General features: G+C 39.9%; 1 protein-coding gene across 1 annotated transcript; it reads left to right on the plus strand.

Annotated features, from left to right (window-relative positions):
• Window positions 1–1,529: 1,529 nt before the first annotated feature.
• On the plus strand, window positions 1,530–13,681 carry LOC127373582 (sulfotransferase 2B1-like). Its single transcript, XM_051418193.1, has 6 exons — window positions 1,530–1,798; window positions 5,468–5,679; window positions 8,156–8,282; window positions 8,487–8,581; window positions 8,702–8,882; window positions 9,106–13,681. Exons 1-6 carry the CDS (start codon window positions 1,660–1,662, stop codon window positions 9,213–9,215), a joined length of 864 nt encoding a protein of 287 aa, XP_051274153.1. The 5' UTR covers window positions 1,530–1,659; the 3' UTR covers window positions 9,216–13,681.
• The last annotated feature ends 361 nt before the right edge of the window (window positions 13,682–14,042 follow it).

Consider the following 14,042-nt stretch of genomic DNA (forward strand, 5'->3'; position numbering starts at 1 on the left):
CATTTTTTTTTTTCCATGTCCATTTAGGTGCTCCATATAATTCTAATATATTATTATAATATTATATTATATTTTTATAATAATATAATATTATAGAAGAATATTATAATTATATAATATTATAATATTCTAAAAGATTACGGCCAAGTGTTCAGATTGCATAGGTCTAAAAGACATCATACAGAAACTGTTCTTAATGTTTTTATCTGGACAGATAAAGGGTAAAAAAATACAGCACCTTCTGTTTCAGATGTATAGGCTTTACCTAGGCTTTGCCTATACATATGAGTATCTGAGTTCATCTGTGACTGTGAGTCCTCAAGGTTGCTTCACAGAGGCTGGTTAGAGGCAGGCCACAGAAGGCCTCAGCATGGTGGACCTGTAGCATCAACAATGAAACACAAGAGAAATCACACTGATGAAACAAGTTGAGACACATAGCCTTTCCTTATCCATATTGCTAATTAACATGAACAGGACAGAGTTGTATGACATTCTCACCTGGAGTTCAGGCAGCTGGTCACAGGCTGGGTAGAGGCTGATAGAGAATCTGATGGTAGAAGGGAGGTCTGGCCTCTTGGGACTGGCACACAGTCTATTTGCAATACTTCAGCCCTTTCCTGGCTGCTGAACTAAGAGAAGAGTCACCTGCTGCACTCCCATTGTTAGCTCGATGCTTGTCAGTGCTAGAATGTCTGTCGATAGCTGCTTTCCCTTTGCCGCTGACATCTACGTCGCTTCGACACAATGTACAAAAAAATCAAACTCATCCTTTCTACTTTTTGTCACAAACCCATGTTCTTTTGCCCATTATGGGTTAAAGGAGGTCTTTCGCTTTGGCATTTTCAGAATTTCAATCCAACAACCCACGTTAACTAACCTTATGTTCTCTGTCCCTGAGAGCTTGATTGACAGCCTGGTGGTAGCAACTGCATTGTGGCAATCAACACATGGTTCATTTGAATATTAAAATTAGCCATGTGTTGAGGTCACCAAAATGTAACCAATGAAATTACTTTTTTTGACACAGCTTTTTTGACACACATTTTTAGCCAATAAGTATTAAACTAACAAGGTAATGTGTCAAAAGGCGGACATTTTTAGTTATTTTCTCAAAAGGAGGACAAACGAGTGTCTTAAGGCTGCGCCTGCAGCCGGACAGGGCATTTAAAAGCCGGACTGTCCAGCATAAAGCCGGACAAATGGCCACCCTACATGCTACTAAATCCTACACACTGGTCCTTTAACTGGTTCAATGCAAAAACTAACTGAATTAATTAATTAAATACTTTATTGATTTCTAATGCCACCTTTTAGATATTTATATTCAATGCTTTACTAATGTGCCACAATAATATAATGTTTTTGAGCTGAAATATCCTAATTTGGGGGCTTCCCAAGCAAATATTGACACATGAGATTGTTTGTGATTAAATGAATATATATTTGCCACCCCTTAAGTCTCCATGCCACCGTATGGCCACCCCACGAATACCTGAATTTCTCTAGATCCGCCCCTGCACACAGATCCACAGGCCGCCTTCTTTGAGAATATGTTTCCGCAGGGCAGGAAAGAGAGAGAGAGACCGGAAGAGCAGACTACTGTCACTGTATGAGTTCCCTCAGCCGCAGACACTCTTCTGTTCCTCCCTTTGAACTATGACTGAGGCAGAGTTATACACACTGTACAAGGGGGTCTATATGCCCTCACTCCTTCACCCTCCACAGAGCCTGAAATACTACGAGGAGTTTTCTTTCCGTCCGGATGATGTCATCATTGCAACATATCCCAAGTCAGGTGAGCTGTCACTGTTACTTGTTGAACGTGTCTCGATATCAAATGTAACATTTATGTAGTTAGTAAGTTAGACAGTCCTTTAAACTAAATATGACGACTCAGAAGTGGAATTTCGTACATTAACGTGAAAGAGAAGAAATAAAATAGCAGTTCAAGTCCAGCCTGTTATATTCTTAATGTTTGGAAACCCATTCACTGCTTTCCACTGGAGCTTATGTGTGAGTTCTGCCTGGGTTTGTCCTGAAAACTGATTTTCTGGCTTCATTTCAAGTGACACTGACATTGTAGTTCTAGTGAAATCATTCACTGGAACTACAGCGACTCGTTACATAATCACTTATTGGCACAATTACTGTTGCATCATCGCGGTATGTGTGTGACGGTAGTCAGATGTAGCCAGCAGGTTTGTCAAACACTGCGGTCAAGCCACTCCGATCCCCGTGGTGAAATCAGCCGCACCCAGGGGCGGATCTAGAAAAATATTTATGGGGTGGCGAGAGGGAGGCAGGTATTGTATAAATACTGAATTTAATCACAGTTTGATGACACATAGTATGTACACACTACAAAAGGGCACGGGCTGCCATTTACAAACTCATACAGACAAACTTAATCTCATGCAATCAGTGTCTTGCATTTGAGGTTTCATGTGAAAACAGTTCATATTAGGAATAAGTGACCATACAATGTGATCTCACTTAATAGGAGATACAGGTATGGTAACACTACTGTAGGTAGGGCATTATCACAGGAAAGGCCTTAAGGTAAAACACAGGTGATGAGTGGCAGATGTGAGAGGGGAAGCAAACATTGCATTTACATGGCCTTCAGATCTGGCATGAGAACAGAAACCACTGTCTTTCATTGTAGCCTTTTTCCAGTTACGATAACCCTCGAATGAGGTGAAAACAGTCCTTGGAGCATCAGGGAGGGAAAAATGCCTTCATATGTAACGCAGTATACTATGCAGCAACAGTTTCCATACCATGTGGACCAGCTCCACTGGAGATAGTTGGTGATGGCTCAGGTACTCTCCTTTTCCTTTCACTGTCTGAGCTCTGCACGTTATCTTGTCTCTCACTTTCTCCCTCCTCATCTTGGTGATGCTCTCCCTCCTCCATATCTTCACCGCTGTGGTGTTCTCCCTCCTCCTCCTGTCCCTGGTCGCCTTGGCCTTGTATTCTCTCTCTGTCACGTTTCTGTTGCCCTTCTCTCTCTCCTTCCACCACATCTTCTCCATCTACCTTGCTCAGGTGTTCATTTTTTATTTCTGTCGTTTTTCTCTTTGGTGAGAAAAAACTTGGTATGCTACCTTTCCTCTTCATTTCTGTAAAATTCAAAGTAACTTAACAATGTTTTCCTTGACAGACATTGAATCAATATTGGCTTTTGTAGCCTATTTTACACAGAACTAATGTCAGACCTAGCTAACATTACATGTATAGTTAGAGAAATAACGTTCTTCAACCTGATTTTTATCATCTCAAAAACTATGCTAGCACTGTGCTTTCGTTATAATTTCATCTCTTGATAGATAGTTAATACGTTTTTACCTCTTTCCTCCCGTCTCTCCTTTCCTCGCGACTCCTGGCTCCTTCGCTTCGCGCCACTCAGTTTTTCAAACAAATCAGTCTCTTGCCGGCCGTTATCTCGTGCTGCATTCAATGCAGTCTGAAATTGGAGATTGCGCTCGTGTGTTCGGCTGGCAGTTGTGCTATTACAGTGGATCATCTGCAGGAGGAGGCTTTCTGGGGCAGCAGTCTTACTGGTCATAACTGGCAAGAACCGGGTGTCCACCAGTTTCCATCCCCAATCCACTGTGTTCATGTCACCTTCCTTTCCAATCCACACCATGATCTGGAAGTAAACTCTATAGCAGTGGTATTTGGTTGAGGACTCAGTTGGAGGCAGACATTCTGGGGTAACAATTGATTTGGCAGTAACGATTTTCTTGCTAAAAAGGTTGTAGCGCAAAGTGGCAAGTAAATCAGTACTCTTTCCGCCAAACAACACTGCCATTGCCTTGGTCCCATGGTCCTCTATGACATTACTTGCTTGATGTGGGAACAGAAACAAAATTGCACAGGACTGGATGGTTGATTCACCATTCTCAAGTTTCTGGAATGCTGTCTGTTTGCCAACACTAAAAATGGAAAAGTTGTATCACATCCTGTGAAGGCGTGAATAAACAGTAACTGGGAACACAAGTCACTACCCAGGACTGATGTTGTACACTTTAGTAGCTCTGGACTTGTCTGAACAAAAGTAGAGGCCTCTATTGTTCATCCCAGCATAGTAGAGGAGAAGAATGAGTAAGTCTGTATCCTCCCCTATCAAGGTTGTGGACTGATGTTCTGAGGCCTTGACTGCAGCTTTGATATATTATATATATATATATATATATATATATATTAAGTATGCTTGTAGTCTTATATGTGTAGAAGTCAAATATACCATCCATAGCCAGGAATTATTGAGCAGTGTGTTTTCACAGTAGCTCAAATATGGTAAAATCTGGAGGCATAAATATGGGACTTTTATTTTGGCTTTACTGGTGCAGTAAAGATACTTGATAAGTACGTGTTTTTATTGATAATGGGTGCATGAAACACTTTAATGTAACATATTTTATTTTAAATGTAGGTTCGAATTATAGCTTACTGTTCTTAATACCTTTTATTTTGAAAACCGGAAGTAATGTGCTGTTTCTCCGCATTTACCATAATGCTGAGTATACTTGTACTCTCGAAATTTAAGTGCGGCAGATTAGAGCACGGAGATCGGAGTGATGGCTGGCTTGACCGCAGTTGTAATACATTCTGCTGTCTCTTATCGCTCTGTCGGACAGAGTCACCTGGAATGACACAAAAGCCTGTTCTAGCTACATTTACACAGTTATCAACACCCCGAGACAAATCTCAACCAAATTTGTTGTACTGTAGGACTAACTAGTTAATGTTTTACTGTCTTTAAATAGGTACACTGCAGTTAATAACAAATGAGGAGCAATAAAAATAGCTTATGAATAACTACTCCATATCAGATAATGATAGTGGTTGGGAAAGTATTCAGATCCTTTATTGTACAATTATCAAGAGAATACTTTATTTACTTTATTTATTATTATAATATATAAAAATAATAATAATAATGATAATAATAATAATAATAATAATAATAATAAACTTAATTTACAAGGTGTTGTACAGTAAAAACATTAGTAAAACAATAAAACTACAAACATTCAGAGTATAAAACAAGAAATAACAACAATAAAAACACATTACAGGATAACAGGATAAAGTGCTTACGAATCAGGTGAGTTTTTAGTAGATTCTTTCTTCCCCTCATTTTTATAATAAAATAAAAAAAGAATAGAAAAAAAGTCTAGTCATTAGGTAGAGTGGGTCGTCCACTAATCGTTCCCCAGATCCTCCTGATGCATTTGGAAGTGTCCTTGAGCAAGATACTGAACCCCAAATTGCTCCCAATGCTGCACATCGGTGTATGAATGCGGATGAATGACTGTTAGTTTCTGTTTGTGATTGGCTTTGCCGTCAGTTTATGAATGGGTGAATGTGGCATAGTGTAAAGTGCGTTGAGTGGTCAGAAGACTAGAAATGCATGATACCAGTACAGTCCATTTACCATTTGTTTTACTTTGTTTAGGTACGACTTGGATGCAGGAGATTGTCCCGCTGATCATGAGCGGAGGAGATCCAGCTTCTGTTGAGACTCTTCCTAACTGGGACCGTGTTCCCTGGCTGGAGGAACAACGGGCCTGCGTCCTTAACCTCGATCAGAGGCCATCCCCGCGCATGTTTTCTACACATTACCAATACAACATGATGCCACCGTCCTTCTTTGAAGTCAAGCCAAAGGTAAAGCTTCCGTATAGTTTGTGTCATGGATCATTAAGGCATTTAAACTGACGGTACATATGTTTAAATCCATGTGATGTAGAATGCCTCCGACCATGAGGTTTGAGTTTAGACGACTTTACATGTTAGGAAGTATGGCATCCAGTCACACACACGGGAGGTTGGGATGTAGTGTATCGGTAAGTGGTTGCTATGGTGTTAGATGTGGTTGATAAGGTGCAAACACACATAGCTTGTCCAAATGAATACACTCAAATTACAGTCACAATACAGACTAGCATGACTACCATGTGATCAAGAGGCTAAACATCAATAGTTATGAATATTGCAAATCAATGTGCACCTAAGTACTTAATATTCAACAACAGACCTGGACAATTACTCTAAATACAGTCAAAGAGAGAAAGAACAACAGAAAAAGCCAAAGACAGGGAGTATCAGAGTCCCTGGTGTTCACCTTTTAACCTCTTTAAAATTACCCCTTTTTTTCAATCAGTGGCATACCCAAATCAAACAGAAAAAGTGGAAGGCTAAAATGCACGTATAAAGACTCAAAAAGTTTGTGATAATGTGCTCATTTAGTATCGGGCTAAAACCCACCCTACATCGTCGTGACTGCAAATAGGGGTCGCTGTGCTTATAGAGCAGCAGAAAACACTGATGTTGTTAAATACACTAGGTAAAATAATACAGAGAATTGTATAAAAATTCCCCAAATTATCAGTAAAACTGCTGTAATATTTACAGACATATTTACTGACCACTTCCGACCTGGGAACACCCCACAAGAGCTGCAGTTCTGGAGATGATCTGACCCAGTCGTCCATCACAATGTGGCCCTTGTCAAAGTCGCTCAAATCCTCACGCTGCCCATTTTTAATGCCTCTAACACATCAACTTTGAGGACAAAATGTTCACTTGCTGCCTAATACATCCCACCCACTGAGAGGAGCCATGATAACCAGATAATCAGTGTTACTCACTTCATCTGTCAGTGCTCATAATTGTATGGCTGATGTATATGCGTAGTGCTCTAGCATTTGTTGTAGAACAAGGTTTAACATAGTTTTTTAGCTGTTAATTGTGAACAGTGACCCTCATTTCCAACCCCTAAGGCGGGGCATGGCAGTTCTTCTATCGCCCACCATAACACATTATGGTTATGATTATTATCAAATTCATTATCAATTATTGATAATGAATTAAATGCTTAAAGCATAGTTTAGAGTGTCCCACTGAATCAAAGTAACCAAAGACGCCAGGTCACATGGTCAGACAGAGAGCTCAATAGAGCCAGCTACAGCTAGAATAAACATGGTAAGTGCAGTTGCTGCCACTGTACAGTGACGCATACAGTTATGAAATATATCTGGTTACTAGAGGCTGCTCTAGGTTTCTGAGGTTTGTCAGAGTATTAATTTGTTGTATAGCATTTAGTGTGACATCATTAAATAGACTAAGTTTCTCTCAGCGCCCCCGACTCTGACTGACTTCCAGCGTCCCTGCTCTGAACCAGATAGATCATTTTCGTCTGTTGCCTCTTCAGTCAAGACATCAGCGAGATGGTTGTTGGCACTTGACTTTTGTTTTCATGAGTTGACCTGAAACCCATGGTCAAGAGGTTATGGGATTACTAGGTAGTCTTCTAGAGCCCTTTTCCAGATACATACTTGGCAGCTGACTCTTTACATGTGCTGCAAGAGGACCCAAATGCAAGGTGTAAAAGTTGAAAGATCATTGGAGAGACCTGGGGTGCGTCTCATATCACTTAATTACATCCAGGTTTCCCTCACTTACATCTTTACTTTGTGTCTTAGTCCCTCCCACCAGGGATGCATAGAGAGATGCAAGGAAATGAGTAGAAAGAAGGAACAAGGAAATATGTTTTTAGATGATTGAGAAGTCCTTTCCTCTGAAGAATCACATGAAGTGACGTCTGTTTCTGATGGCGGTAACAGCTGATCACAGCTTCGTCAGCTATCAGTCGGCTTTGACAGCTGTAGAGACTATTTGTGGAGTTTGTGTCTGTACATGTGTGAACTGTACTAATACTAATAAAGACACACAGTTATCAGTGCCAGAGCAGCAGCCTGTTACCTGTGTAACAAACACCTGCACATGAATAACAACCTGCATTATAGTGATGGGCAGATCACAGCTAGAAGTGCACCACTGAGATCAATCTGATGGACTAAATAGGGTAAACAGTGAAAACATGTCCCAAGTGTTCCCCACTGACTGGCTTCATTAGATCTGAGTCACAGTTAGTCTTATATTTCATCTGTGGTTGTCATGTTATGAGAGGACAAAGTGGCTCCTATAAATATGGGCATTGGCTTGCTTTAATGTGTAGTATAGTCAGACAAAGATGTCAACAACAAATAGCACATTATACAAATGTTATGTGGCAAATGAAAGCAGAGCAGATTGTGAGTGTTTAAAGCTTAATGATTTAAATAATGTCTTATCACTGCAGGTCATCTACGTCATGAGGAACCCCAAAGATGTCTTTACATCTTCCTTTCACTATTATGATATTACATCCTACCTGGTAAAGCCAGGCCCACAGAGCGAGTTCCTCCACAAGTTCCTGGATGGAAAAGGTTGTTCTCATTGTTCAATGTACAGTATTCATTTATAATACAATACACATTGTATGGAATAGCTATGGGCTTTCATCTGGTAACAAAGATTTCACATGGGTGGTGTTAAACACCATGAAGATCATTGCAAAAGGACCATTAATAATATGAAAAGTTGTAATTTACATGTGATAGTGGAAACTTGTGACTTTACTTCCCTTCTAGTTATGTTTGGCTCATGGTTTGATCATGTGAAGAGCTGGCTGAATGCTGAGGATAAAGAGCGCATAATGTACATCTCCTATGAAGAGCTGATAATGGTGAGATTATCTCTTCAGAACATTTTATAAACAATTCTAACGGCACAAGAATACACAGTCATACAGTGAGAATAGGAATATGAATAGGAATATGAGATGATGTGTGTTTCTCTGGTGCAGGACCTGAAGGACTCTGTGGTCAGAATCTCTCAGTTCTTGAAGAAATCTCTGGATGCTGAGGTGATTGAGAAGATCGCAGACCGATGTTTGTTCAAGAACATGAAGCAGAACAAAATGTCAAACTACTCTTTAGTTCCTCGTGAATTCATGGACCAGACAAAGTCAGAATTTCTCAGGAAAGGTAATTTTCCTTAATTAATGCATATACAATACTATTTCAGTTCCACTGTTGTTGGGTGCGATCTATAGAGCCAAATTACATTTACTGGGAATAACTAGACATAGTTTGATTCTAAAAACATTTTATACAAGACTTCTTGTAGTGCGTTTAAAATAGGACCTCAATTTTACAAACCATTTCTTCAACTTCATTATGATTCCTCTTTTTGCACGTTGTGTTTCAGGAATTGCCGGAGACTGGAAAAACCAACTGACAGTGGCAGAAGCAGAGTACTTTGATGCAGTTTACAAAGACAAAATGAAAGATGTCAAATATAAATTTGTATGGGATTAGAATAAACGTAATGTTAGTCATTCCAACATACCATGATGCACAGAAACAACAATCATATAAACTTACATTAATTCATAATAAGGCATACATTAACAATGTTTAATAACTGTTCATAAGGAGAGGAGAAGCTCACTGTCAGCCGTGCACTTAAACTCTGATTCAGTGTTAAGAAAGAAACATGTTAAGCAGAAGCTGTGTGTTGATTGAAGCAGTTGTGTTTGTCAAATCATTCAGTCAGATAGTTTTAACCACATTAATATGCTGTTGCATTTTGAGGAATATCTGAAAATTACTTTTTAACCCTTAAACAGGCAGTAGTGGAAAATGAGTTGCAAAAAATAATTTAATGTTATCACTCATCTCTTTAGGCCCTAAGAAAAATATGTCCGCATTCAATATATATATATATATATTCAATATTTTAGATTTTATGAGTTGTATCTCCCAGGATACGTTGCCCTATTAAGGTATAAACAGAGCCTCAATGATAAACATATTAATGTTCAGTTTGATGAAGATAAATTATACATTGTTGTATTCCTTGGTCATTTACATTACACATAGCACTTTTAAAGTTGATTTTATTCATTTTCACCAATCCATTTTAGTAATCTCATAACAAAGCAATCTTATAAAAAAGTACACAAAAACGGAACATTTCATGATGAACATATTTGACTTTTTGTGCACTGAAGATTACATAAAAACAAAACAACACAGCAATTTCATTTTGCATACACAGCTGAACACTGGAGAAAGTTTTATGGGTCCAGGTTTTCCATAATGGTGCGAACTCTATAAACAATTCCCCTCATTTCCTGTCTGTATTTCATTTTTTATGGAACGCTTGGAAGCAGTTGCGTGGGTTTTTCCCAGTGACGATGCACAGACGAACACCACATTTTGTGCAGTAGATTGTCGTCTGTCCTTCTGGGCAAAGCCTGCACCTTCCCTTTAGTCTGTGAATGCTGGGAAGTGATCCACTTGATCATGCCATGGGTCTTGGGGTTGTTGGCCTTTGTATGCATCTGGTGGGGCTGTGCATATTCTCCTCCCCTCCTTTGGAAGGCCTTCCTTTCTTCTTTCCACTGTGGATAAGGGCATCTGCAACCTCCAGCCTGAATACCTTCAGCTTTTTGTGCTTTTGCACACCAATGCTTTTGACATCTCGGCGATACAGCAGCCATCCATTGTTGATGGCTATATCAGCCATTTGCCAAAAGAGGCCCAGGTACCACCGGTGGGACTTTGCAGGGGTGCGGTACAAGGCCACCATCATGTCAGCGAGGTCAACTCCTCCCATGTGGACATTGTACTGTGACACAATGTTTGGACAGGGAACAGCAACTCTTCTTCTCTCCTGTCTGGAGAAACGCCTGACTTCCTTGAGAGGGCTGATTGCAGCACAGGAGCTAGCTAAGGTGACAGCTTTGTTGTCAGACCATTTTACAACAGCCACTTCTGCCTCATTATCAACCCTGTAGTCATAGCTGCCCCTTCCTTGCCTCAGCAGAGCACGGTCATCCTCAAGTGTGTATCCTTTAAGCCTGTTCTTGCGGTTGGTTCCCAGACTTCGCAAACCAAGGGACTCCTTCAGATGCACAATGAGTGGGAGGGAGGTGAAAAAATTGTCAAAGTCGACAACACACTCTAATGGGTTCTTGATGGTCTTGCAGAGTTGAATGACAACATTGGCTCCAACTCCAAGTTCTTTGGCTGGACCCTGGCCTGTGCCAAATGTGCTCTTTCCAGTGTATGTCAGGAAGTCATAAACTATCCCAGAAATGTCTGCTCGAACAAAGATCTTGAAGCCCCAATGGTGAGGTTTGCTCGGGAGATACTGTCGGAGAGACCCAGCCTTTGTTCCCTTGTAAGGGACCATCGTTTCATCTATTGAGAACTTGTTCTCACTCTCAATTTCCAGACACCTTTTTCTTATGTGCTCCAGCACTCGTGTCACTTTGCAGAGCTGATCTTGGGTTGGGTCTGATGTCTGATTGTCTTGAAAGTGGATGAATCTTGAGAGGCATTTAAACCTTTTTACTGACATCACATTGGCTATTTTGGCATAACGTGTGTCTTCTGCCCAATAATCATCCATAGATGGCATTCTCACCACTCCCATGATTAGCTTAATGCCAACAAATGACTTGATCTCATCCACAGTGGTGTTAATGCTGGCTCCAATTAATTGACAGCTGTAGAGATTTGTCTGTTCAGCAATATGTTGGAACAGATCGTCATCAAATAATTGGGCAAAGTAGCTACGTAAAGACAGCTCATCAGGTACGCTGAATTCACTGATAGCTGCTGTTGACTGGTGCTCAAACCCTTGCTTACGCCAGCTGTAAAAAACAAACAAAAATATATATACATAAATACATAACTGTGTTATGTTATTTGTATAAAGTGGTATTATTAGCAAGTATGGACTGAATTTAGCTGGTTAGTGGCATGCTACTTTCAGTAAATATTACAACCATACAGAAGGTTTGTGTTTTTTCACCTTACATCAACTACTACACACAGACATTTGTATGGATTGCACATATAAGTGTCCCTAAATAAAACTACTGTCACCTGAATCCCTTGGCTTGTTTGGACTTTGTACTGTGATCCATCTCTTCATCCTCGTCATCAGAACTTTCATCCTCCTTATCAGAACTGCCTTCACTCACTGCCTCTATCTCATTCTGGCTGAAAATTACTTCCTGATCTTCATCACTGTTTGACTCAGAGTCAGAAGAACTTGTAATCTCCTCTGTCACTCTCACTCCTGTGCTTTCCTTTCTTTTCCCATAAAAGGACCAAGCCGAGATGCCCTGCTTGAAAATAAATCTTTTTTTTAAGTAAAATACAGTTATACTGTTGTAATGGGCACAGCTGTGCATGATAATATCTGGTACTGCAGTAATTATTAACATGCCTTCCAGTTTGAAACAAAATGTTGAATAATGCACATTGACCAAATTTCTACCCCTAATCTGGCAACGGATCTCAGGGGATACATTTCAAAAGCTGCTAGGTAACACCACAAACATAGTTGGAACATTTTTTCTTCATCAGAATGTTTAGACAAATGTCCTAACTAATTTTAGGAATTTATATTGTTGTTTTATTGAAAATAAGTATGACTAATATATGATTACTTACCCCCAAGGAAGCAGGTTCTCCACCACTGGCGGCCATGATATTTTCTGATCAGGCTGACGAAACGATGAAAGATAGCCTGAACCAAATCATGTGATCTAGATGCTAATACCAGACAAGACTTTTGATAAATGCTAACTTGATTAGTGAAAACCTCCCAGCACACCCTCTACAGGTTGTTAAAGAGTGTGTATCTCCTGGTGCACAGTGCCTGTTTAAGGGTTAACCCAAGTGATTTCATGCTGCAACAAATCTGGTACATTTTTAAACCAAGCTTAAACAATCAAAGTTAGTCAGCATTCCATGATTTAGCATTCCATGATTTAGTTTTTCAAGCAACACTTTGCACCACTGATTCTTAACATTCCCATATTTTCTGTATGAGTTGTTAAGCCTGGTTTAATAAATACATTTTCACCTTTCATGTTCATGTTTGTAAAAAATAGGGGCTCATCCAGGATTAAAGAACCCATGCTTAGTGTACAGCTAGGGGATTGTAGAAATCCTCAGGGATTGTCAACGATGGTGGGTATGGTCATAGTGACTTTTGCTTTGGTGTATTTTTGTAACTGTAGCCTAAAGTCAGCATAGAGAGTCCCACACATGGTTAAAGGTTGGTAGGTGTTCTCAATTCAGTTTTTTTGACAAGGGTTTGCCTCTGATCTGGTGTGAGACAGCCCAGTTAGTGGAACTACTTAACCAATAGGTATCAGAAGAACGTTGTTTGTTTTTTGTTGTTTTTGTGCATTAGTGTGGCCAGAGCATTTTGCACAAGGTACATCTCAATGACTAAGTGGGTTGCCAGCATGGTGGCTGCCTGACTGAGTCATTGGGCACTGTGTCTAAATTACCCAGCACCATAATTGCAGTCAGACAGTTTACAGGTTTTTTACATCTTGGCTGTCATACTAGATCAGGGAGTAACCTCTTGTGGTCTGTGCCTCTGATGGGCACTAGCCTAGTGGTTGGTATTGAAGCCTTGATTAACATTTTGTCCTTTGAGTATTTGGTTACCAGATAATGGCTGCTGGTAGTGCTGTCATCATGTCTGCTGTAGAGGAACATGTGCAGCATCTATGTAAGGGTCTACTTGATGCCTTCACTAAGGATCAGTTATTAAAAGTGGCCTAAGGATTTAAAAGGGCTGCTGTCTTAGGACTCTCTTTTTTGCTGCCTGGATGCCTTCCACATGGCCCTCACTTTAATTCTGTGTGTACATGTTGATGTGAAGCTCTGATCTTCCCTCTGTAAGATGACACTGTGTCCTTCAGTTAATGTATCTGTAACAATAAAACACATATCGAGTTCACATGTCAGTTGGAGTGCTGGTCTTTATTTTTTTTAAGTTGTATCCAGTGGACCTCACATCCAGTCTACATTAAATGTTACAGGCCTCTTATGAGTCCTGCTTTATACAAGAAAAATCAGACACAGTCGTATTTTAGAAAAGTCACAGTTTATGGTTGTGATTTGATTTGTTTATTTATGGTAATTAGGCACACTATGCAAGATTTTTACCTTAATATAACAGCTTCAAAGTCATTTCGATGGTAAACGGTATACAGATGGCTCTGGTGAGTGGTATTTACGACAGTTAACATTAAATACAAGTACTCCACAGCGACTCTAGGGGTAGCTGTTTGACAAAACCGGAAAACTGCATGGTATGCCTTTAAT

This window comes from Dicentrarchus labrax, unplaced genomic scaffold, assembly GCF_905237075.1.
Source record: "Dicentrarchus labrax unplaced genomic scaffold, dlabrax2021, whole genome shotgun sequence".
In the NCBI taxonomy this organism is placed as follows: Eukaryota; Metazoa; Chordata; class Actinopteri; family Moronidae; genus Dicentrarchus; species Dicentrarchus labrax.